Source organism: Echeneis naucrates, chromosome 3, assembly GCF_900963305.1.
Source record: "Echeneis naucrates chromosome 3, fEcheNa1.1, whole genome shotgun sequence".
In the NCBI taxonomy this organism is placed as follows: domain Eukaryota; kingdom Metazoa; phylum Chordata; class Actinopteri; order Carangiformes; family Echeneidae; genus Echeneis; species Echeneis naucrates.
In genome coordinates this window covers 15487547-15513955 of record NC_042513.1, presented here as the reverse complement: position 1 = coordinate 15513955, position 26409 = coordinate 15487547, and the positions used below count along the sequence as shown (strand labels likewise).

The window sequence follows — 26409 nt, the reverse complement described above, 5'->3', positions numbered from 1 at the left end:
TAACAAGTGTAAAACAGGCAGAACCTGCCATGACTCCGGAGGAATCATTTCAAGCTTGGTATATGATTATGATGATTATTTTATAAAAACCAAGTCTTGACTGGTTTTTGATGTGAATAATTTTTATAGGTTACTCAACCAATCTGCAGATAGGGGGAGGAAGAAGAATGATGGAAACAAAATGTTGTAACCTCTGTGGATCATTATGCTTCAATTAAATACATTTTTAAAAGAAAGATGTTGGGTCATCGCGAACATTTTTCCTTGTACATCTTCTGTCTGTTGAGCTGTCATTGGCAGGTTTATACAAAGCTATAAAAAGTCAGAAACCATTCACAGTAAGTGGATTTCCATACCCATTCAAATTTAAAGCGAGGGAAATGTGAGAAATTAATATGGGACAGCGAACACGCTGCCAGCCCTAATGTAATCATCATCATGATTAATATCCTTCGTTGAAGGATATTAATATGAGACTTGTTTTAAATGAAGAATTTCATATATTGTTATTTTCATTAATTTCTTCTCCAAATGTTACTACCTACAGAATGACTTGGTGGAGGATCAGAGTCCTCCCCTTATGTTTTTCTTGTGACCTATTTTGGATTTTAAACATAATATTATTTATCAATAAATAAACAAGGAGCCATAGTTCATCTGGATGACATTAGAGAAAGGCTAAACGCGTGTACTCAGGTGTTGTAAACTAGTTTCAGTATGTGCTTTTGATATATAAAAACCCGATTTAGATGTATTATTTATGTGTTTTCACACATCAGTCTCGCCACGTCGTTTGGGCCTTTATTTTGAAAGGCAGAGATAAGCCCGCCCTTTCCGGCTCCTTTTCCGGGTTGGCGGACTGTTGGCGGGCTGCAGCCACCTGGTATGGCTCCTCACTGCGTGTCTGTGGCTGTTTTCTGCTGTTATTAGTCTATTGATGTTTCTGTCAGCGGTCCGTCTGTCTTGGGTCCGGGACACTAACCGGTCTGTCTCTCTCTCTCTCTTTCTGTCGGTGGACCGGGACACTAACCGCTCTGTCTCTCTGGCTTTCTGTCTGTCTGTCTCTCTCTCTCTGTCTGTCTGTCTGTTGGTGGACCGGGACACTAACCGTTCTGTCTCTCTCTCTCTCTCTCTGTCTGTCTGTCTGTCTGTCTGTCTGTCGGTGGACCGGGACACTAACCGGTCTGTCTCTCTCTCTCTCTCTCTCTGTGTGTCTGTCTGTCTGTCTGTCGGTGGACCGGGACACTAACCGGTCTGTCTCTCTCTGTCGGTGGACCGGGACGCTAACTGGTCTGTCGGTGGACCGGGACACTAACCGGTCTGTCTCTCTCTGGCTGTCTGTCGGTGGACCGGGACACTAACCGGTCTGTCTCTCTCTGGCTGTCTGTCGGTGGACCGGGACGCTAACCGGTCTGTCTCTCTCTGGCTGTCTGTCGGTGGACCGGGACACTAACCGGTCTGTCTCTCTCTCTGTCGGTGGACCGGGACGCTAACCGGTCTGTCTCTCTCTGTCTGTCTGTCGGTGGACCGGGACACTAACCGGTCTGTCTCTCTCTCTGTCGGTGGACCGGGACACTAACCGGTCTGTCTCTCTCTCTGTCGGTGGACCGGGACACTAACCGGTCTGTCTCACAGTTTTTAAACTTTGCTTTGTGGCAGTCGGTTGAGTTTCCCGCCTTAATGGCCCATACAGCCGGGAGGAGCGATATTTACCTGGTCCGTATACATAAAACTGTTTATCTGGTTCATATGTGGGCTGGTAATCTGGAATTAAAACACTGAATTTGATTAACAGCCTCAACTGTGGTCAGGTTAGTTTTATACACAGTGTTATTGTGAGTTAGTTGTCGTCCCAGATAAAGAGCAATTATGTCCTTTAGAAAGTAAATGTTGATGGTTTTCACCATTCAGACAGGAATAGAAAAAAGTAAAGCATCTCTAAAGGTAGCTGCTGAAGAAACACTTTATCCTAATGTTCATAGACTCTGGCCCCCATTCGTTCAAAAGGTGATACCTACAGTCGTTCCCATCTTGATGTCTTTGGTTGCATTTCAACGTACTGCCAGATTTTATTTCAAATGGAACATACTAAAGCTCAACTTCTCACCAAAATTGCCTCTAATGCTGAATGTGATTGATCGAGTTTATATTTAATCTCGTGCAGTGACACATCATGCTGGACCCTGTGGAAAATGACCTGTCTGACTATGGTGGCATTGATGAGGACGAAACCTTCGCTCCCCTCCCGCCACCTCACTCCCCCGGCCAGGGAGGACAGGAAGATGGTTAGAAGAGGAATAAGTCAGAATACATTGGACATGTATTGTTCAGTTTGTGTAATGAGATATCGAAAAGATTTAAAGACAAATTGTTCTATTTGACCTCCTGTTCTATTGTCATGTGGTGTTGTTGATGCAGGCGAGGAAGATGTAGACGAGTCCAAGCTGGCTGAGGTCCCTGCTGCTAAAAGGAGAGGCGTGAAGAGGCCACAACCCAAGCTAGACTCTCAAAGGTGACTCAAACATTCACTCAAACAACAAAAAAACAAATAAAACAAAACCCAGTATTGTGTTTCAACATATGGAGATCCCACATAAAAATGGGCTGTAGCCTCTCAGTCTGAAAAGTTAAGCCATTGCTGAAGAGTCCCAAACTGCATACTATCTAATGACCAACAGGGGGCATTTGACTGGTTGCAAAAAGAAGTAATTTTATTGAAGTCTATATAATAATGGCCCTTCTTTTCATTTGATTTTTAGCTCAGTAAAAAGAAAAATGGACAATGGGGAAATTACAAACTTTGGGCCTCAAAATGGTATCTCACAGTGAACATGATTAAAACCTGTAGCTAACAGTTAGTATAGCAAAGTTAGCTATACAATAGTGCATTTAGCAACTGAAGACCTAGCTGGTTCTTTGAGGAGCTGGTGGAAACAAAAACAAAGCTAAATGAGAATAATGAGTATCAGGCAAACTGCTCTGAATAGATTTTAAAATGTTGTCTTAATTTGCAAAAGGGTACGTTTTAGCATGTCTCATCTTCACCATGACAACATAACATGCTATAATTTAATAAAGATGATATCACAGCTTTTCACAGCCTCAAAGTATTAGCATTGTAATTCATTGATAAACTTTTCATTTACTTTTTCATTCCTGCTCAGGCTAATCTCAGAAAGAGGACTTCCTGCTCTGAGGACCATGTTTGACAATGTCCATTTTAAAGGCAAAGGACACGAGGTGAGAGCTGGCAACACATCGGTGACAGCTGTGGAGTCGCCCATTGGGATCTGTCGTAACATGATGCATCTGTGTTTGTCCAATCAGGTGTCAGATCTGCGGCTGCTGATGCAGAAGATGGAGAACTGGGCCCATAGGTTGTACCCCAAGTTGCAGTTTGAAGACTTTATTGAAAAAGTGGAGAGACTTGGCAACAAGAAGGAAGTGCAGGTAGGATGAGAAGGCGGGTGGTAAATGTCAAGTGTGAAAGATTTCTATAGTGAGTTCATATTACTTGCGTTTATGTTTGTAGACTTGTCTCAAACGGATACGACTGGACATGCCATTGACAGATGAGGATTTCATTGGTAAGAACAACCCTCATATGAACATAAAGATGGTCTGTAGATTGCTCCATTGTAGTCTGAAAAGGAAACATTCTTCTTTTTCTTTCTGTTTAAAATTGAGAGTCACCATTTTGCAGCAAGCAGATTTTTCATTCACCTTTGCTGGTGACACATAGCATTGCAGCTCTATGGAGTAATCTTATAGGGGAATCAGTATTTTTGTTGCTAGAGTAAGGTATTGTTTTATTTGTTTGTTTTGTGGTGACAAATATTATACAGGTGCCATAATGAAAACTAATGTCTGCAGATGCCTTATGCACAGGGTTAGGGTTGCTGTGGATCTCCACAGAAGATACAGCTAAAAAACAATAGTTACCAGGAAACATTTCAGAAAGATCAGTGTGAACAAATAGGCCAGACATGTATGAACTTGTATAGATGGATAAGGCTTAATGTTACCTTCATGCTGTCCCATGTGGAGATGTATTATCCAGCCAGTGACACATCCACTAGATTTGTCGGACCTTGCTCAGGTGCGAGTTGTGATGCAACTTCAGGTGGAAGACCACAGAAAAAATAAAGAAGAATCCGATTCATCTATAAACTGTCCTGGTGCAGGTGGAGAAGAGGCAACGGCTGAACAGGAAGTATTTGGTGATCCGGATCCATTTAGTGAAGTGAACTTCCCTGATGACCGACAAGCTCCAATCCACTCCACCCCAGCCACCCCAGCCACCCCACCTGCTCCCTCCCTAACTGAGGAGCAGCGCAGACGCATGGAGCTGAACAGACAGCGAGCCCTGGAGAGGAGGCTCGCCCGCCAGCAGCAACAGCAAACAGGTAAGAGGCACCTTGGCCCACTTCAGTATAGCTGTGTTTGGGTGACAGCCAAGGCATTAATCATCAGTTAATGTCCTGGTTATTTTAACCACTGAGTCACAAACGTAGGCTTTAATACTGTCATACAAAACCAGAGTTATAAACTACTGGGTTGTCAATTTTAAAATGTGTTTTATGTCCCTCCTCTTCAGATCCATCAGACTCTCAGACCGTAGATGAGCCCACATCAATCTCCTCTGGAAACATCCTGGACCAATCTGATACTCAGGGTGAGGAGTTGGATTTAGACCCAAATCCAGTCCACAGCAGCACTCAACAACCAGGCCAACTTTCTAACAGAGACTCTGAACCTGCAGCTGAACCCAGTCAGCCTGTGAAAGAGGCAGAGACCAGCCTAGACTCAAACCAGCAACCCAGCAACAGTTGAGAGGACGGAGATTGATGTACACACACACACACACACACACACACACACACACACACACACACACACACACACACACACACACACACACACACACAGGGTCACCTGTATGACTGAAGCCTTGGCAGTGGCCTCTCTCTCTCTCTCTCTCTCTCTCTCTCTGTGTGTTTGTTTGGGCATTCTCTTCTGTTTGTAGCTGATGCTCAAATTTAGACTTCCTGTTTCCATGGCTCCTGGTTTGTGGTGAGGATCCACGTTGATCTTTTATGAAATGTATAATTAAACATTGAGTCCATATTTTCTGTTGTGGATTTTCACACATGTACATGAAGATAAGTTGAAGTGAGCATTGAATTGTGTTGAATTTTATCCTGATCAATGCCTAGGATTATTAATGTCACTGGATGATTTCCTGTTGACAAGCTAATGATCTAAAAAGTTAAGATTTCCTTTTATCCCTTGATTCATGTTGTCATTTCTGCCATAACAAGGTTAAACTACTAGCCAATGGCCAATAAACGTGATTAACAGTATGATCAGAAATAGTATTGATCAATGATAAAAACACCACAAAGGTAGCCAAGGTGCTACATCAGATACTATCTGAAGACATAAACACAAGGGGTAAGCAAACTCACAGCAAGTATGCTACATGGAAGCCAGGCAAAGTGGACAGTAAATTATAGTGAGTTAAAAGCCAAGGAGTACAAGTGTCTTTTTTTTTTTTTTTTTTTTTTAAAGAGATTTAAAGACAGGAAGCGAGGAGACCTGTTTTATGTGCAAAGGCAACTCGTTCCAGAGCATGGGAACAGCAGCAGCCAACACTTGATCCCCTTTGTGCTTCAGTTTTGTTTTGGAGACTGTTAGGGACATTTGGCTAATCCCCACATAAAGAGAATTGCAATGGTAGAGACAAGTTGTGATAAAAGCAAAGATACATTTCTCTAGTTCTGGTTTAGATAAAATTGGTTTTGCCATTTGTCCACAGCTGACCTGCTTGTCAAATTCAGAGTCAGATTCAAACCTTACCCCCAGATTATGGACAATCCTTGATACAGGGACAGAGAGCCAAGGTCAACTTTGGCAGGATAACAGCTTCCTCAGTCCAAACAGCATGACTTCTGCCTTGTTCTCATTGAGACTCAAAAAGTTTAATCAGAGCCAAGCTTTAGTGCCATTCAGACAGTTAGTGGTTGGACAGAGCAGGAGTCAATTTGGGCTAATGGAACATTACACAATCATCAGCATAAAAGTGGAATAAGATGCAATTTTTCCTAAAAATAGAACCAAGGGGGAGTAAATAAAGGATAAATAAAAGTGAGCCTGAGGACTGAGCTCTGAAGGACCCGTTAGGGGAGAGGAGTCGTTTAAGACACAAAGCTGCCAAATTTAACACAGAAACTTCTATTGGTAGAGTAGGAGCAAACCAGCCAAGGACCACACACTTACTGCCCACACAGTGTTCAAGGTGAGAAATCAAAATGCTGTGGTCAACAGTATCGAATGCAGCAGATAAATCTAAAAGCATCAGGGCAACAAACAGTTGAGGAAAAAAAAGTACCTTCTAAAGGGCTGATTCACTGCTAAGCAGAGCCTTGAAACCAGACTAGAGCACCTCAGTAATACCACTCTTTGCAAAGAATGGTATTAATTGGATATGAACAATTTTCTCCACGAGTTTGGAAATAAATGAAAGATTAGAGATAGGCCTTAAATTAGAGCAGAGGGAGGGATCAAGGCCTGTTTTGTAAGTAGGGGCTGCACTACTGCATGTTTAAAATCCCCAGGTACTGTATCAGAGGAACTACTGCTATTGAAAATCTCAAGGACACTTGGTCCAAGAGTGGTAAATACCTCTTTAAACATGCGAGGGGGGATGGCCTCTGCAGGGGAAGCAGAGGCCTTCATAGGACTAATTATGTTCTTTAAAAACGAGAGACACACCAGCTTGAACTGATCAAATGGAGATGTGCAGGGCAAAGAAATGGAAGGGTCATAAGAAGGCTGAGAAATACAAACTCTAGTTGACACAACTTTATCAATGAAAACACCAAGGAACCTTTGACAAATTCAGGCGGAGTCACCCAAACCGGTAGATTGGGGAAGGTTCAGGGCTGTGTTGATGGGACTAAACACAATTACAATTATAAGAAATTATATGTCATTAATATTTGTTCTTTTCTTTTACGATGTTCTGATAGCACAGCAAGGTATCTTAAAAAAAATACTGGGACACAGGGAGCCTGTCCTTCGTCTACCTGCACCCTATCCTGACAGCACAGTCACATCATTCAGCCGGAGCTGACGTGCAGGATCCTTGGGATTCAAACTCAGAGGGTGTCGGACTACCCCCGTAAAAACCCAATGAAGAGAGAAGAGAGCAGCTGGAGAGGAGGATGGCGTTATTTAACCTATTTAATAAAATAGGCGGGTGATCTGAGAACACGGTGTCACTAATGTCCATGTTAGAAACAGGCCAACCAAAATCAATGGTATGCCCGAAGGATGCCCGGGGTACAGTCCCCAGAGATCAGCAGATATGAATATTAAAATTCATATCATACTTAGGTATCATTCCAGCCCCTTAAAAAGTCCTGATTATGCTTGGTTGTCAACAGATGACAGCACGGTGGACCCAACTCAAATAAACACAGTCCAAAGCTTCTGAAGGAGGATTGCAGACAAATCCGCTGCTATTTAACAACCTCTATCCTCCTCCTTAAATAGCAGCAATCCGGTGGTAAGAGTTCAGTAACCAACACCTAGGCACGTTTCGGATACATAAAAACTCCAGTCCTCTGGACACAAGAAATCCAACCATAAAAGTTTTCATCGTCAGCGATCTTGCATTGACAAGCTCAAAGCTGGCAGGGACTGAGAGTCCGAGGGGCCAGCAGAGAGAACAGGTACCGGCCAGGTGTCGATAGGGTCCAGCAAGGATGGAGAACGAGTCTGAAGTACTGCTCCGTTTCCCCCCGGTAAGGAAAGCGGCTGACCGCTGTGCTGCCCCAGCAGCGGTGTTTAGGCCAGGGAAGTGGAGGTGAGGAGGAATCCCAGAGATGAAGTAGCTGAAAAGTTGTATGTCCATCGTGATCAGTCTTCGGCTGAGCGGCGAAGATCCAGCAGTGTTTGATGACCGTACACAAGCAGTGAGCTGACATTAGAGATACGACCCAAAGAGCACAAACATAAACAGCGTTGACAGTGGCAGACGGCAGGCCACACACACCAGCACCATCCTCCGCTGGGAATTGATGAAGCTCCACTCGTTAATAACCAGGTTTAATGGAGCTTGTTTGAACATTGAGGTCACTGTTGGGATCACTCCCAGTCAAGCTGCAAACTAATCAGAGGCTTCATTAAATTTCATATTTAACATTTTATGATTCTTATACAAGTGTCACCAGCTTTATTAAAACAGTGCTGCAAATCAGTTTCATTCACAGTCTCACCTTCTCCTAACTTGAATTATTCTGGAAGACCTTCTTTCAGCTGATTTACCATTGAGTAAATAAATAACTTCAAACCTGACAACGCATCAATGATGATTTGGATATGTCTGTGGAGGAGAAAGACCCTGTCTGCCCAGGGCTGATCTGTTGTCATTCACCCGTCTCCTTGATTCAAATCTACGCTGTTGTAGCACAGACCTGAGGAGCTGGCTCCAGGTCCCTCAGAGCCAGCTCTCTGACCTCTTCCAGCAGTGTGTACAGGTTTGGTGTTTTGGTCTGGCAGAACTCTCTCTCTTCTTTGCAGAATTTGGAGCGTCGGCGTGCCTCCTCCTGGGCCTGCTGGTACGCCTCCTCAGCCAGACGCACCACCTCCTGGACCAGCTGGACACGGCCCTGGGAGTGCTGCTCCTGTGGCTTGGTGCTGTGGCAGGGCATGTTGCTGATGAGCTCCAGGTTTAAACGGCTGGCGTGGCAGCGGAAGGACTGGACAGAGATACGGACCTGCAACGAGAAGACGATGTGAATGTCTTCAGCGCTCTACCCACGCGAAACATCTCTGCTACCACATAGGACTTGTGAGATCACGTGAAACCTCTGACTCACAGTGATGTGGTCAAACAGTCTGAAGGTGGATGTGCCGCAGCCTGAGGTGGTTGTTATGCGGTCAGCATATCGTCGCACTGAACCACTCTGCCACTCGCAGCTGCCGTCCTGTGCTGCAACAAGTACCTGGCCCTCCCGATTCTTAATGTACACTGGCGCCTTCACACCATACCTGAGGAGAACATGGGTGTCAAACCCATCAGGGTTTTCTATGCACTTGTACATCAAGTTTTGTGATTATTATTGTTGCCATAACTTAGCTGAAAATAGTCCCCAATAAATATTCTCTTTTTTCTTCTCAGAACTACAGTAAGTAGCTGTTGAATGAAACTGAAATGAAATTAAACTATATTTTTCGGTTTTTAAAGATTAACATCTTCAGTCGGGAGCAATGACCTCTGAGACAGATCAGAGAATCTGATGTACTTGGAGACACATTAGCTATCCAAACGAGAGAGCCTGTTTGTCAAGGTTGCTAGGCAATGGAAGCAATGCTTTGAAATGTGACATTAAGGAGGGTAATTGCTCGTGACAAAAATCCTCCATAGACCAGTCAGTGTCATTTCATTGTGTTGTTCCATTGTCAGTGGCTAAGAAGGACCAGACCTTCTAGACCACTTCTTCTAAAAGATGCAGCTCCTACATTGGGACACAGCTACTATTGGATGTTGTGACAAAGAAAATAGAAAATATTGTGCTTAGCTTTTTAGAAATCACAGAGTTACTCTGTGAGCTGGCAAAAGCTGACAAAAGCCAATTCCTTACTCTGGGACAAACGCCAACACACCATCGTCTCTGACAGTGTAGATGATGGCGTTAGCCACGCAGCACGGGTCCTTCTGAGCGTCTCGGTCCTTGAAGTAGAGACACTGAAACAGCTCTGTGGACAACTTCTGAGCTCGTTTTGCTGCCTGTGAGGGTGACAGAGGTCAACAAAAGACCAGGTTCATTTTCATCTGCCAAGACCTGGACCACAGTACAGCACTGACCCGGTTCCTGCTGTTAATGTGATGAGCTATTTCCTCCAGTTCCTTGTTACTGGCTGGTGCTTTACCAGCTCCTGCCCCTGTTTCTGTGGCGATGGCTGCAGTCAGAAGGCGGTGGACCACTATGTCAGCGTAGCGCCGAATGGGTGAGGTGAAGTGTGTGTATTTGTCCAGAGCCAGACCTAAAAAACAGAAACGAGAACCAGAACCTTGTTAAATATCGTTGATGATCCAGATCCGACCACTTTCCCTGTGCAATATTTTACCATAATGGTAGAACGGGTCCGGGGACTGGGCACCAGTGGAGAAGTATAGAGCCTGTGACATGGCCTGGGTGGTCATCATTCTCAGCAGCCTGTTCACCAGCGGGTCCTCTGGGTCCACAGCCCGGTCCAGAGAGTCAGCTAAAGCCTTGTTGGTCCTGGAGAAACACAACCAACTGTTGAACCAACTGACTCTTTGATATGAAAAGTTTTAATGAGGCTCTTAAAATCCTAAACCAGTTACTCAGTGTTGATGGTGAATCCCTTAGCCTGGGCAGTCTCCACTAGCTGGCTGAAGAACTCCTGCCGCGGTGGTGGGTGTCGCCTCAGCAGGGACTGATGAGGAAAGGTCTTTTGGATCTTGTGTGCCACCCAGTGGTTGGCGTAAATCATGCACTCGGCCACGGTCTCGTGGACCTCCAGGGGCTGACGGGGAACCAGGGCGGTGATGTTCCTCTCTTCATCCAGCTGGGCTCGCACCTGGCAACAGAGACCGAGTTATTCATGTGTAAAGGACTTGAAGATACAAGTTTAAGTTAACTCCACAACGTCACACAGGCCATTCAAGAAAAAAGCAGAATATATATATATCAGGTTTAATTCAAGAACAATTAAAAGAATAAATTAAGCTTTCCAGGAGCCTTTCTCTAGCAATTTGGAGTTTTACCAGTTTAATAGTAATGAAAACAGCTGTCACTGTAGCTATGTTTCATTATTATCGATCCTATATGGTTCATTGACTGATATGACAACATTGTGGATCAGCTGTGTAAATACTGGGGACACAAAACCTACTTTCACTATGAAAAGGAAAAATAGGCAGTACATATTCAAAACAACAACTGTAACTTGTGTAGCTGTAAATAATCTGAATCCTCTGTATCCACAGGCAGGGAAGCACCCTGGCCTGGGGTCCCGTCACACAGGAATAGCTGACAAAGCATGCAGAGAGAAAATAGGGCTGCGTTCACACTGAATCTTAATCCTCATGTGGAGCTGATAAACCTCGTGAGGTTGTTCCCTTATGTGATTGATACAGATACAGCCGTAAGACCTGGTATGAACACAGCCTACCCAGAAGAATAGAAGAAAAAGGAGAGTGAAAATACATTCTGATGAGGCACTGAAAATGGACAAAAGCACAGGATAACCAAGTATGCATTTTTCTTTGAGGGTAGAATCCTTCTATAATTATTGATTTATTGTTGGAGCTGGTAACGCCTGTTTGCCTGTCTGTTAGCATTTTGTGTCAAAGAAAGAAAGAAAGAAAGAAAAAAAAAAAAGTTTCACTACAGATGCTGCCAACAGCTGCCAGAAAAACTTGCAGGGCCCAGCTATAATTATAAATGAGAAGCATGATTCTAGAGCAGTGCAGTTCCTACCAAAAATCTATGGAATATCCTATGAGATGCTGGCTGATTCTGGAGCTACTGAATCAATGTTAAGATCAACAGCAGACACTTTCAAACTGTCTAAAAAATATATATACAGATGTGCCTTGGCCTTTTGGGAACTCTTATGAAGTGCAAAGAGACTGGACCACGTCCAGTTAAGTGTGATGACTTTGATTCATTCAGGATTGTCTCAGATTGCCGGGAAGCCTAGCTACTTGGAATTTTTTATGTGCTTTGGGGCTAACTATTGTTTGTAATGAGACTGACTTGGTCTTGAAAAAATTTGATCATTCAGACGATCTTTCCACAGAGAAGGCATGCCATTCCCCAACATTCTTCAGGCTTCTTTATTTTTGGGAACTTGTGCCCTCGAATATTTTATCTGATTTGTGTGAGTTTGTTGAAGCTACACATGTATGATTTGTGAGGCTCATGGCTGTATGGATGACTCCTTCGTGATAAAGAGTGGAAAAGCATAGTAGACCAACATGAGTTACAAGGTAGTGGAATAGTGGTTACAAAGGATTTTGTTGTTTTGCCTATTGAGTAAAATACGAAAGAAATTGTTCGGGAAACTTGGAATTCCACAGATTTCTACAGAGTTAACAGAATATTACACTGATTTACTGTTAAAGGAATTAAGTCTGACCAGTCCTGACACTGATGAGGAGATCACTTTATCCTTTCCACTGTGTTTTAAAGGTTTACAAAACAGTTCTACTGTCAGAGAAAAGTCCATCATTAATTATTCTGAATTTTATCCAATCCAAGAACAGTAGCACCTAATCCAGTCACAATTTTATCTTCTGTTACTGGCGATGCAAAATGATTCAGTGTAATAGATTTGGCTAATGCTTTTTTTGTTTCAGTTGATAAAGAAGACTGGTTCAAAAGCCCTGTATAGCTGTTGTTCAAACTCTGTGATTTTGAGACACTGCTTGTACATATCCCTTCCAAGTGGTCTTTGTGTTTTTATTAAATTGTGGTTCAGAGAATTCAGAGCCTTTGTTGTAGATTCTGGGTCTGTAAAGCAAAGCCAGTGCTGAAGAGCCTTAAACCTTCAATCTATCTAATGACATTCCAAACACTTAAGGAACCATAAATGTTGGGGCTTAAAAGATTAAATTGTTATATACAAGTTGCCAATTACTGTTTCAGCTCTACTTAAAGTGTTTTGAAAAAAGAAACTAGCGCACCTCCACGCCCTCCAGCTCCAGCGCTCCCCCTCTGTCTCTCTGAGCTCGCAGGTGTCTTGCGACACGTGTGAGCATCTCCAGTGCCTGGATGAGCTGAGCCAGTTTCACAGACCTCTCCTCAGAGCCCAGCTGGGCCAGCTCCGGGACCTCCGTCTGCTCTCCGTTTAGGAGCGCCTGGGCCAGCTCATATTGAAGCTGGAAGGAGGAGCGGATGACTGTGCGACCATACCACACCTTGTTGACAGCAAGTGTGTGCGTGTTGAGCTCCCACAGCACGCTCATTGCATACCTGTGTTTGACAGATGAGCTGTTTTAAAATGTTGACTACAAGCCTTGATGAAGAACAGAGACAAGTGGAGTCCACCGACCTGTCGACGCCCCCCAGCAGAGAGCAGAGGTCTGCACTGAGAACAGCAGGCAACATGTCGTATCTGCGGTCAGCCAGGTAGTAGGTTGTGGCCCTGAGGAAGGAACAAGAAGATAAATCTGTTTCATTTCCAAAAATATTCACTCTATCATTTTCATCACAGCCTTCATTCCTGATAACAAATCCAACTGATCAGTTTAATTACTAAGGATGCTGTTGAATAAGGAAAAACAGGATCATTTTCCACCACCTTTTTCAAGGTAGTTTTTTTAAAAAGGTCACCAAGTGTTCCACATTTTCAGAATCAGCTCAGATTCAGCTAATTATATCCGTCACTCAATACTCTGTTGTTCATTGTAACATGGGACAATAGGTCAGAAAACAAGAGAAACCATTTCCAGATAAATCTGGGAACCATGATAATCAAAGAGAATTTCAGCACAGTGATTCAAAATTAATCATCTGCTCATTCTTTTGAGCAGTAATGATGATCAGCTCCAATATCTTCTTTTCCATGTCCCTCTATCTTTAATCTGTGACTGAAATAAACTTCTCCGCGCTGAAATCAGAAAGATACAGAATTGATCACATTTACTTTGCGTAAACAAGCAGCTGACAGCTAGGCCTCTGAGACACTTTGATTGGCTGTGACATCACCCACTATAGCCAATAGGTATAGCTCCAAACAAAGGGTCAGACTGATCTTAAATAAGTTCATTCATGACCTTATAGCATATATTTGTCAGAAAGAGCTGATTCTCCAATTCAGGAGGAAACAAAACTTTGTGTCTCCGGCTCAACCCATTGCAAAGCAATAACGCTCTAACAACAATGTGAGTTTGCATCGAACATGATGTGGGCTTGATAAGGCTATTTGATGTAAAAGCCTTTGTAAATCAGCTTCCTCTTTTGAGAGGATGACGTGAAAATGATGCAACATTCAAGAACAAACTTTGTTTCTGCTGCGGAAAGTTGCTTTGATAACATCTTAAGGGTGGTGTAACCAAAGTGGTCTCTCACCTGGTGCGAGCCTCCAAGTCTGTGAGCGAGCCTTCTGTGACAAAGTGGGTAACATCAGCAATGTGGACACCAAGCTCAACCAGGTCCCCGCCAGCCAGACTGCGTACCGACAGCGTGTCGTCAACATCCTCACAGCCTTTTGGGTCAATGCTGAACACCAGGTGACTCTGTCTGAGGTCTCGCCGCTTAGTCACCTCGACGGGATCCACCTCCCATGGCTTCTCTGGGGAGATGACTGGCATCTCTCTCAGCTGAGGAGGGAGACACACAGTCAGATATAAAAATAAAAAAATAAATAAAAAAAACAACAACACAAGGTTAGTCATTCAAGATTGTACAAAGGCAGCTGTGCTTTACCTGAGCCAAACTGAAAGGACATCCATGAATAATTTATTTTGGCTCTGCTCTGTTCTGAAAAGAGACCGTTCCATCTAGGTCTAGGTCCCATGTCTTCCACTGGAGTTTTTTTTTTCTTTTAAGTTTGCAGGTTTGTTACAAAAATAAGGGACCTGAATTTGGGTAAAGACTGAAAATGAAATAAGACATACTGCTCTCACACATTACACACATGCAGAGATGCACTTCATGCTAAGTGTTTCCAGCTTCTTGCTCACACTGAACTATTGAGTTCTTGTCAGGTAAATGTCATTTGAAATGCCTGGCAGGGTCCAGTGCTGCATTCAGAGGACTCTTGGGGACAGCGTCCCCTCATGTTTTCCCCCAATGATGTTTCACTTCAAAAGGCACTCTACAAACAGGAGGTACACACCATCTTGTGTGTGAATCATACTCAGTTTGGCCTCTTATATTGAGGTGGTGCACAGCTAAATGGTCTGGGTTTGAGCTCCTGAGTCAGGGGCCTTTCTATTTGGTGTTGGCACCATCTCCCTGTGCCTGTGAGGTTCTCTCATAGCTCTCTGACTTCCTCCCACAGCCCAGGCTATGCAGATGAACTTAATTGGTTAATCCAAATTCAGGCCATTAGCCATGTGACTGCATGTATACCTTCCTCTGGACAGGTGGAACCAGGAGCCAAACCCAGCTGAGGAAAAGGCACTTAACCCCCACCTTCTGAAAACTTTCTGGTTTCCATTTTGATAAAATCCCAAAAAACTTTTCTTTCACTTTGCCAGCACCATGCAAAATTGGTTTGATATTTAAAAGAGTCACCACTGACTTTGATCTTTGACATCAGTCTGCCTTTGTTTTGTACCAAATATGAAAGAAATTTTTAATTACATTACTGAAAGACCATATCCACAAGGCCAAACCTGTGTCTTCTGTTTTATCACAATGACCTTGACCACCAAAATTTAATTGTTTCATCCTAAAGTCTGTGCGCATGTCTGTGCCAAATTTGAAGAAGGTGAACGAGCTTCACATTGTACATTAGTGTAACTTGCTTCTTGTCTCACCTGTGCATCAGAAAAGACAGGCACGTGGATGCAGTTCTCTATGAGGATGGTCTGGACCTCCGTCTCAAGCTCTCCAGCCCGACCTAGGACACGGACACTGTGTCCATTGGGATAGAGCGACGTGCTCTCCCACGAGTCAATTCGCACAACCACTCTGTGGTCCTGGGTGAAGAATACACCAAAAAATAGTCAATACTGTTCACAACAGTAACTCCACTGGCAATTCACATATTAAATATCAAATGTAAAGTTGTTCTATGAACAGTTGATCATTTAAAGATCTCACATTATTCAGATTAGCTCTTTCTTTAAGAAAGTAGAGGTTCTGGTCATCTAAGGAGAAGGAGGGTGAAACCACACCTGCAGAGTGTCGGCCTGCTGAGTACTGATACGGATCTTGGGGATGCGATGGTCCCAGGGCACAGCCAGGATGCGCTGGGAGTTCCTGCTCTGGGACTGAGTCCCATCTCTCAGGGGAAAAGTGACAACGTAGTCCCTCCAGTTCCTCTGCTGGATCCCCACAATACAGCCTGCAGGTTAAAATACAGAGATCAATACAGGCACATTTTCTACCAATGTGTCCAACGATACCTTTGGTACCACATCTGGACACTAAATATTCATCATTGATGACATTACAGACATCCACCCTCATCATCATCATCATCACTTCATTTCATTTAAGTTTCACTTTTAGTTTTGGAGCAGTGACCCTCAATCTTCAGCCCCACTGTCACTGACTATTGCTCTTTGTGGGAGTTGTTGTGTTCCTCTGTGATTCTATAACAATTACGGTCTACATTTGATCCTGTAAACAGCCTGGAGATCATTTATATACATCCCGAGAGGAGCTAACAGAGACATTTACTCTTACCTGTTGGCAGGAGTTTGTCCTCTCCACTCTTCACCTCTCCTTGACCCTCCATCAGCGCTGTGACCTTCCCTCGCCACTCACTCTTTGGCAACAACTCTGCCACAACCACATCACCATGCACAGCTCTGTTGCGATTCTTTTCGCCATGCACCAAAATGCTAGTCATATCTGAGGTGGACAGAGGAGAGGGGTGGATGGCAAAAAGATGTGAATAAATGTGGCTGACCATCTGAAATAAACACCTGAAGAAGAAGAAGATGGTGTTTCGATGGCTGCTGTAATTTTGCACCTGTGCTCTTGTTAGAAAAACTCTCCATCATAATATAAGCTTCGGTCTGTGCTCGGTGTTTGCTGACGTTCAGAGTACCCTGAGGGAGAGAGAAGAAAAGAAAACAACACTGAGTTAGATTCAAGTCTGCACCTTCTGGTACCTTACTGAGCATGCTCAGAACACTGTCCTCAATCAGCCCCCAGTGCTTTAAATTTGTTAATTAACTGGAAGCACATGGCATTTCTTCTGCCACCTCCTTTGTAAGTCTTATATTTTCCCCTTTTGTGCAGCTGCTGGCTGACAGAGCTGTACCTGTTTCAGTCTCTAGCTGGAGTATAAAGGTGGAGCAGGGAGGACAGAACAGCACTGCAATAGCTAATTTCACAGTTGAAGAGCTGTCTCTGTGTGGTCCCAGTGCTAGATGTGTCCATCCATCTTTGTCCTCTTATTCGGGGCTGTTTCTGGTGGCAGCAGGCTAAGCAGGAAATTTCAGACATCCCTCTCCCCACCAACACTTTACAGGTCCTCCTGTGGGACCCAGAGGCATTACCAGCCCAGATGGGAACTGTAGACCCTCCAGTGATTTATGGGTCTACTCCAAGATCTCTTCAAAGCTGGAAATGCCTGCAAAGCCTTCAGGAGACATCCTTATCAGATGGTGCTCTTGTTATTTCAGTCACAATTCAGAGCTGATGACCACAGCTGATGGTTGGAACAAAAATTGACCGATAAATTGAGAACTTGAAGTCCTTTTTGCAGTTAAAAGTTCCATATTGTTGTTGACACCACATGGATAAATCCGCCTGGCAGAGGCCTCCTGGTCCGCTGAAGTCATCATCATGTCCATCATGCCTGCCAGGTTGTTACAGTTACACATACACATACACACACAAACGCATACGCAAAGTCTCCTGTTGTTCACCCTCTACACAGAAGGACTAGTCTGTCTTTTAAGGCTGAGAACCACGGCCTCAGACTTGGCGGTGCTAACACATCCCATCCTCTTCTTACTCGTTTGAAAATTGCTAAATGAGCATGTAATGATGAATGAATCAGGAAAAAAAAAAAAAACATCATCCACAAAAGAAAAGTTGCTATGATATATGATTTAACTGAAATATTTAGACTTATATTGGTAAATATATAATACAAGACCTGTTTCTTTTGCTGAATTCACAGGGAGCCAATGAAACCAAGATAACACATAGGTGGTAACTGGTGGTTGTTTCTCAAATTCCTTATTGTTCCAGTGAGGCAGGTGGCATTATCTTGCTGAAGGAAGCCACAGTCATGAAGAGCTGGACTTGCTCTGAAGAATGTTTAAGTCGCTGTTGTAAAGCCCAAATGAATGACAGAGCCCAAAGTTTCCCAGCAGAACATTGTCTAAAACATCTCACTGACTTCCTTCTCAGGAAGTGCCGAACACACACTGCTATCAACATTACGCAAAAGAAAACACTCAAAAACAACCAAAAAGGACTGCAGTGTTGGATATGTTCTGACTCTGTGGTTTAGACATCACAGTTTGGTCCTGTCACTCACATCCTCACTGTTGACCATTTTTCCTGCTTTTACACATCACCTACATGATTAAATGTTCACTTAATGCTTAATATATCAGACCTGCTGACAGGTGCCAAGGAAACCAGATAATAAATTTATGTGTGTTCCATCGGTTGATTTTCATGACATTGCCTGCCTGTAACATAGAGCCGGGCACTAATCTTTAGCTCACCCAAAAACAGCTTAAGAGTGCTTCCTGTTAGTAAGTAAGTGACTCAGTATACACAAACAAGATAGGAGGATTTGTATTGTACCTGAAAGTAGCGTCCAGACTTGATTCCAGCCTCCAGGACTTCAGCCGGGAGGTGTTCACCATACTCTCTCTCTTTGCCCTCGCTCTCCTTCTCTTGCAGAGACTGAGAAATGGAGGTGTACAGCTCATGGGCAGCCTGCAGATCCGGCCAGAAGTTCTGAAAATAATCCTGACCGATAAAAGGAGACAGCAACAGATAAGATGGACAATGAGTTTCAAACAAGAATCTGTATCAACATGGAGACGATGCAAGACAGTAAGGACATACATAATCACTATCCATGATTTTCTGATGAGTTACTAAGTTAAAGATCCAAAGGATAAACATTTTAAGCCAAACTGTCTGCAGACAAACATTATATATTATTGATGTAAATGTTACACCTCAGTCTCTGCATGTTTAAATCTCACTCATTCACTGAGAGAAATCATACTGTTTCCGTAGTGTTTGATACAGTGTGGATTCCCCTCCAACCTCCAACCAATAACCTGCCTGCTTCTGCTTCTTCTGGGGTCCCAGAAGAATTATTGGTAGGGACACCAGAGGACTGTAGATGAGCTTTGAAGTAGGGAATGAAAGTAGCGACAGAAAGGTGGATAGGTGATTCATATACCTGGACGGAGATGACGTACACTCCAGAGTTGAGACTGCTGTACTGAGCCACGGCCTCCTGGTCCTCTGTTATCATCACGATGTCCATCATGCCTGCCAGGTGGTTATAGTACCACACTGCTGCATTATACACACACCTACACACACAAAAACCCAACTTCACTTTAAAAGGTAGAAGTAGACAGTTTGCACGTTAGTATAGAATACTGAGATACATAAGTCAAAGCAGTTTTTTTTTTTTTATGCAGTGAAAGACTTGAAACTAGAAACTGACACCAATCCAGGGGAAGAACTTTTTTCTTAATGCACAGCAACAGATCTTTTAGTGTTTTAGTGGTTTGAGTGAAACCTCTGATGACAGATGGTAACACCAGCTCCAAACAATGCTCTTTGCAACTGTAATATTTGCTGAGATAACTTACAGTGGATATAAAAAGTCTACACACCACTGTTCAAATGCCAGGTTTTTGTGATGTTAAAAAAAAAACAAAAAATGACCAAGATAAATAATTTCAAATCTTTTCACCTTTAATGTGATCTATAACCGGCACAATGCAATTGAAAAACAAACTGAAACTTTTAAAGGGGAAAAATAAAAACTTCAAATAATCTGGTTGCATAAATATGCACATCCTTAAACTAATACTTTGTTGCAGCACCACTGGCTTTTATTACAGCACTCAGTCTTTTTGGGTAGGAAACTATCAGCGTGGCACATCTTGATCTGGCAATATTAGTCCACTCTTCTTTGCAAAACCGCTCCAAATCTGACAGATTGCGAGGTTATCTCCTGTGTACAGCCCTCTTCAGATCACCCCACAGATGTTCGATCGGATTCAGGTCTGGACTCTGGCTGGGCCATTCCAAAAACTCAATCTTAATCTGGTGGAGCCATTCTTTGGTTGATTTGGATGTTTGCTTTGGGTCATTGTTGTGCTGAAAGATGAAGTTCCTCTTCATCTTCAGCTTTCTAACAAAAGCCCTAAGGTTTTGTGCCAACACTGACTGGTATTTGGAACTGTTCATAATTCCCTCCACCCTGACTAAGGCCCCGGTTGCAGCTGAAGAAAAACAGCCCCAAAGCATGATACTGCCACCACCATGCTTCACTGTAGGTATGGTGTTCTTTTGGTGATGAGCAGTGTTGTTTTTGCGCCAAATATACCTTTTGGAATTATGGCCAAAGAGTTCAACCTTGGTTTTATCGGACCATAACACATTTTCCCACATGCATTTGGGAGATGTCAAATGTCATTTTGCAAAATGAAGCCAGGCTTGGATGTTTTTCTTCGTAAGATAAGGCTGCCATCTTGCCACCCTACCCCATAGCCCATAAATATGAAGAAGATGGGAGATTGTTGTCACATGTACTACACAGCCGGTACTTGCAGAAATTCCTGCAGCTCCTTCAATGTTGCTGTTGGCCTCTTGGCAGCCTCCCTGATCAGTTTTCTTCTCATCTTATCAATTTTGGACGGATGTCCTGTTCTTGGTAATGCCACTGTTGTCCCATTACACTTGTGCAACCTCATTAGCTCAGTTGTTTAAATTGCTTCGCCTCCCCGAAAGAGTTCAGTTTGTTTTTCAATTGCGTTGTAAGGGTTATAGGTCGCATTAAAGGTGGACAAAGTTGTGAAATTATTTATCTTGGTGGCATTTTTTACATCACAAAAACCTGGCATTTGAACAGGGGTGTGTAGAACTTTTATATCCACTGTTGCTACACCTGGGTTGTTGGGGAGGGGGACGATATACCTGGTTGTTGATGAAAAAGTCGTGGTTGATGGTAGGGGTGCAACGATTATAGATTTTGATTTACGATTATACAAATAATCACAATTTCACTTTCATTATGCATTATTTCACAACACTACAAATGAACTAATACATAAAATCACATGAGCATTCTTAGAGAGATTTTAATCTATTTATTAAAATAACACATCGATAAAATAATACAGTGCCACTAACATAATTTAACTCAGTTATTACGTGTTACCTTAATTTTGGCATGTAAAGCTGGGTGGTGGTCCTGCAAATGCTGCATGAAGCTTGATGTGTTTAAACTTTTAGTTGCAACTTTTTTTCGGCAATTTTTCAGACAGGTCATCTTGAATGACTCCCTGGTCATTCTTGCTGTACCAGAAATACTCCCACACTGCCGACTTTACTTTTTTCTTTGGTGGAAACTAAGCCTCACTGCTTGGTCCTTCTGCCATTGTTTAACTAATGTAGCGTACCCTCCATGCCCCTTGATACGGACGGCTCTGTGAGCAGCTGCACCTCTGGTGTAACTTTGTTGTCGTTCCATGCAGGTTGCGCTGAAAATATTGTACCAGCATAGTGCCCGTTTTTTGGGAGAGAGAAAAAAAAAAAAAACTTGGTATAGCGGATCCTTTGGGGTTAAAATTAATTGTGACATTTAAAGCACGGTTAACAGTAAAATCGGTTAATCGCTGCATCCCTAGTTCAGGATCATTGCAACCTGTTGCGGCTCAGAAAGGGAGCTGATGAGACTGAGCAAATACAGAATGAAATAAAATCCATTAAGGTCTGAAACCAGATAGGAATGCTCTCTGGGACGCATCACCCTGTAATGTCGGATGATGTGAATAGATCTTGTTTGTCCTGTTAGAGTAAACATTGCATGCTTGTTTGATGGCCTGACCCATGAACTGTAATTGGGATATACCCATATTATTTCACCTCATCGTCGTGACCACATCTATAACCACAGCGTCTTTCAGCATTAGATGGCGTTTCACTCAGAGAAGGAGCCTGAAGCTGGAGGCTGGAGGCTGACACGATGTAAAATGCAGCAGATGCAGCAGTCATTTCTGTTCCGAATAGAGTGGAAATGACTTGCAATGATGATGATGATAATTTTGCAAAGAACTCAAATTTTTATTTGAACACCGTAACAGGTACTTGTCCAATATGATCCGGGTCAGTGCTCTGACTTTGTTCAGCTGAAAATCAACACAAATTCAGCAAAGCTTCAGATTTCAGGGTCATTTAATATAGTTTATATTCCGGGTTTGTTCTTTGGTTCAAAAAAATCTTTAAAGTTAACTAATACAATGAATGTGTTATTATAACTCCATAATGAAATTAGCCCTTCAGGGCGTGAGCACCTGCTACAGCTGCTGATAATCGACCAGCCTGTAGCACTAGAGTAAAGTTGTGAATCGTTCATTCTGTCATCTAAAATCTGCTGAAGGACCCAGCAGAGCAGAAACCTGCACGTTGTCCGTGATCCTGTGGTTCAACATTAAGCCGAAGATATTAGGCTGATTCCAGTGCCATTCACAATACCCTGAATCGATCAAGCCATCCAATCAGTCAGTTCAATTGTCTGCCAATTTGTCTCAGAGAACAAATGCTGTAAAATGCTCATCTAACCTGTTGCATCATAAAAAATATTTTAGTTTATTTTGGATTAAAAATTTTGCATTTTTAGATAAAACTCTCAGCAAATAAATAAATATTTGTGTATTTATCAAGTCATTTATGTATTTATACTTATATTTATGGCCTAATTTATTTGTATATTTATTTGTCCATGTACATATTCCCTAATGATTAAAATGGCAGTCCATACATGACAAATGCTAATTTTTGTATAAACCCAAAATAATCCTGGCAGTGTGTTTGACAGTGAAGATGTTCGTGACTCTGACCTTGTCTGCCACTTCTCCTGGCTCTCCCCCTTCTCTCTGGGACAGTAGGAGTACTCTTGAAATTCGTTAGCAAACAGCACGCAGTCATGTCGAGGGTCTTTCAGTAGGTTTCTCAGACGATTGTACTGCCTGTACAGAAACAATCGGAAAAGAAATCCGACTTCAGAAACTCCTAGGCTCCATATCACAGTGACAGAGTGACTTTCTCCTCGGTGTGAAACACAAATAGGTGCATCAATACCTGTCTTTAACAACTGAGAGGAGCAGAATGATGTTCCTTTTAAGATAAAGTACACTCGTGCACTCTTCTGCATCTTCCAATATATGATGAGGTTTAAAGATGAAATCAAGCATTTAACCCTGTTCATGTCTATATGACGTTTTATATAATATATACACAGTAAAGAAATATGTTTCCACTTTGAATTGCAATGCACCTGTGACAGATACACATAGTCAGGGATTCATACATAACAAACCCAATCCTGTTAATTTATGGGGAAGAGGAGCCAAGGCTAAAAAAAACCTGAAACCTTGTCAATACAGAGGGCCATACAGAGAGTCTGCATTAGAACTGACGCAATATGGCATCAGCACATGCTCTACCAACTTCGTCTACCTAATATTAGCAAAAGTGAAGCCTCATCACATGAATGATGCAACATTTTAAAAGGCAGTGTAAGCAGAAATCAAATGCAGAGGTCATATGGGACTCCTTACAGTGTTCATCAAGTTTGTCAAAAGCACTCCTGTGTGTTTGTGTGGGAGCTGTGTTTAAAGTCACCGGCTGGATCTCATTTAGTTTCGTCAGCAGAGCTTTGATATAATGAGGTTGACCCCCTACCCACTCTTTACACACTTGTGCAGGTAGGTCGTCATTAGAGACCTAATTCAAAATGTCTTGACCACAGGAGCTGTCATGGTGCCTTCAATATGCCTGAAGCTAAATATGAAAATTTATAACCAAAGACAGCATTAAAGAAGTCTCACACTTAAACAATCTGAGGATGACCAACATATCTGTGAATGTGAAGCCTGTTGGTGTGAGTGCACCTGCGTCCTTTGCTGTGCTGCACAGCCTGGCAGGCAGTCTGGGTGAAGACGATGCCCTGCAGCTCCCTGAACTCTAGGATCTCCAGATAGTCGACAACCACCCCTGCATCCGGCACCATGTAGTGGGTCAGATCTCCAGACAGCACCTTTCCATCTGGTATTTGAAGTAAATAAGAAAAGGTCATGAGACAGATATCAAGGGTCTGCATTCAACAAAAATGCCTTGAACTGGGATGCAAGAGCATATTTTATATTGCTCCTGCGTTGCGTTGAGCTGCAGGTAAATCTTTGAACTGAAAGACTTCACAGGGACAAAGACTCAACATAAGCAGTTTTTAGATAACAGGAAGACTGTGCATCTGGCTCACAGCTCAACTTGAAGTTTAATAATTATTTTGAGGAAGCATAAATTGAAGTGATTATGTCTAGTTCCTTCTTTACACGTGAACAAGCACTATAAACACATCATGAAAAAACTGTGCCATTCATTCTGTGTCGCATCATATATCTATATCTATATATCTATGCATGTGCTGTCAACTTCAGCACATGCACACGCAAGAGTGCACCTGGACAATGAACTCGACTGGTGCAGCCTTGCTGCCATCAGCCCAGTAACACCTCAGCCAATTTTAGTAATGGACTGATTTCATTAAAAAGTATTTATTAGCTATTATCGTCACCACTAGTTTGCGAGTGTAAACGTTTTAATGGCTGTTAAACACCGGATGACAACTAAATCTGATGTATTCAGGGACAATGGGGCAACAGCTGATGGGTACTTTCAGAAGTTTTGCTAAAAAAAAAAAAAAAAATACATTTACATGCTTTCACCTAAATATCTGCTGCGGGTAAAGAGGACACACAGGACTCGTGAACTCCAGATACACAAAGCCATGTAAGTCTAAGTGGACTGACCAATCAGCTGAAGAAACGAAGGCGCAACACTGACAACAGATATCTCCGGCCAGTCCACTGACACTGCTGCACATGGACGGAACTTACTGCATATGTTGTACTGTCTACCTCCAAAACAACGTTGTCACAACTGTGGAGCCAATAAATCCGTAATAAATAGCCCCTCCCCGTTGACCTGCACTGTACACAAGCACAAAAAACCCCAATAAAGCCGGTGTCAGCACGAACGAACGGAGCCAGCGATCCTTTGGCTGCATTGCGGCCTTTTGTCGGGCTCTTGGTTGTGTGATTGTCGTCGCCGTGTGTGGGTAAATGTTTGTTTCTGTTTTTGTGTGTGTGTGTGTGGAGCCCCATGTACCGTTCTCACAGTCCGCCTGGCAGACTCCGCTGTAGCAGGGGACCCGCTCCCTCAGGTAGTGTTCCCGGACCACACGGACCTTCCGGCCCCGGCTGCTCTTCAAATGCAGAATCCTCTCGGTCTTAATCATCTCCGGGACTCGGGCTCGAGACCCGTGAGCCAACCGTTTCTTCTCAATCGGTTATTTTGTCGCGACGCGGGAAAGCACGCTTGTCAACAATCACCACTAACTTAGGGGAAGTCCGAAGAGGCGAACGCGCTGACGTCATGACGCACGTGCTGTGTTCAGGTGCTGTCGGACGTAAATGACTCTATGTGGAGCGGCGAATGGATGAATGAAAATCGATTTCTGGGTAGAATACGATTTTTTAGCGCCGTAAACGGCGAAAATTTGGCCAAAAAACTCCATTCATTTCCTATGAGAGACGGCGAAAATCCTCAAAAATCTTAAGCTTATTCAAACCTCTGATACTTTGGCATACGTAGTCCATTTTACCTTCAAAACGGAGGAAAATTTGTTGTCTTTCAAGTGGTGTTTTCATCTTTCTGATCTCTTTTATACTTTTCGAACAACGATTGTTCAAGCGTGATGCTCGTCTCCCCTCATTTCTGTTTCCCATGTGTGTGTATTGCACGGAATGTTGGTGGCTTAGAGTGGAGGACACTTAAGTTAGAGTGCGTCAGTGAGCTGGAGATTCTCTAAAAATGTATTTTTAAATCGCCCTCACGGGCACATAGTTTAAGGTACGCGTCTCATTTTCTCAAAAGTAGTAGAGATTCTTGTCCTCTCTTGAAAAATGTCTTACTTTAACTGTCAGACAAACCAAATTTGAACTGTGCCCCTCTAAAGGACACGCTCACCCCTCCTCTCTCATATTACTCCCCATGTATTTTTCTCTGGCCGGAAGGAGAGGAGTACACATTTTCATGTGTTTTTAACTCGCTCCCCTGTCCACAGTTTACATCCTAGAAACACCAAAATACACACACAGCTTCAGACACTTGTTGTGGCTCCCAGCGTCTGCTCGGTTTTCTGATAGGAGTTACCGTTTTGTCACAAATTGCCTCAGAGTGAGAGGCTCGCCGAGAGAAATGAACCTGTTTTCTAACGGGTTTTCTGAGAAGGATGACGCAATCCAAGCTCAGACACACAGCTGCAGTCAGTGATGTCATCAGGCTGCTGATCAGCTGTTACTACTGACATTTGTGTTACACTGCAGGACACACAGACTGATATACAAACACACACAGAGACTAATATACAGACATACAAAGACACAGACTCACACAGACAAATATA

The 26409-nt window shown here is 43.1% G+C and overlaps 2 protein-coding genes across 2 annotated transcripts; one reads left to right on the top strand and one right to left on the bottom strand.

Moving 5' to 3' along the window:
* Positions 1–844: 844 nt before the first annotated feature.
* Positions 845–5520, top strand: tipin (timeless interacting protein). The gene is made up of 8 exons (XM_029498377.1): positions 845–883; positions 2165–2285; positions 2419–2512; positions 3165–3240; positions 3328–3450; positions 3533–3587; positions 4185–4406; positions 4598–5520. Exons 2-8 carry the CDS (start codon positions 2174–2176, stop codon positions 4831–4833), a joined length of 918 nt encoding a protein of 305 aa, XP_029354237.1. The 5' UTR covers positions 845–883; positions 2165–2173; the 3' UTR covers positions 4834–5520.
* Positions 5521–5545: 25 nt separating this feature from the next.
* On the bottom strand, positions 5546–25239 carry dis3l (DIS3 like exosome 3'-5' exoribonuclease). Its single transcript, XM_029498376.1, has 18 exons — positions 25110–25239; positions 23834–23987; positions 22781–22909; positions 19102–19237; positions 18489–18656; positions 16690–16768; positions 16401–16568; positions 15887–16056; positions 15527–15688; positions 14112–14362; positions 13093–13185; positions 12725–13013; positions 10379–10614; positions 10138–10292; positions 9875–10053; positions 9651–9796; positions 8886–9057; positions 5546–8783 (listed from the first exon to the last, which is right to left on the bottom strand). The coding sequence occupies exons 1-18, from the start codon at positions 25237–25239 to the stop codon at positions 8460–8462; spliced, it is 3141 nt and encodes a 1046-aa protein (XP_029354236.1). The 3' UTR covers positions 5546–8459.
* Between the last annotated feature and the right edge of the window lie 1170 nt (positions 25240–26409).

Coding starts and splice junctions, on each gene's coding strand:
- tipin (XM_029498377.1), top strand. CDS start 2,174: ATGCTGGACCCTGTGGAAAATGACCTGTCTGACTATGGTGGCATTGAT. Junction 2,513..3,164: donor CCCAAGCTAGACTCTCAAAG/GTGACTCAAACA, acceptor ATTCCTGCTCAG/GCTAATCTCAGAAAGAGGAC. Junction 3,451..3,532: donor GCAACAAGAAGGAAGTGCAG/GTAGGATGAGAA, acceptor TTATGTTTGTAG/ACTTGTCTCAAACGGATACG.
- dis3l (XM_029498376.1), bottom strand. CDS start 25,239: ATGATTAAGACCGAGAGGATTCTGCATTTGAAGAGCAGCCGGGGCCGG. Junction 10,293..10,378: donor GGATTCACCATCAACACTGA/GTAACTGGTTTA, acceptor GTGTTTCTCCAG/GACCAACAAGGCTTTAGCTG. Junction 10,054..10,137: donor GGACCCGTTCTACCATTATG/GTAAAATATTGC, acceptor TCTGTTTTTTAG/GTCTGGCTCTGGACAAATAC.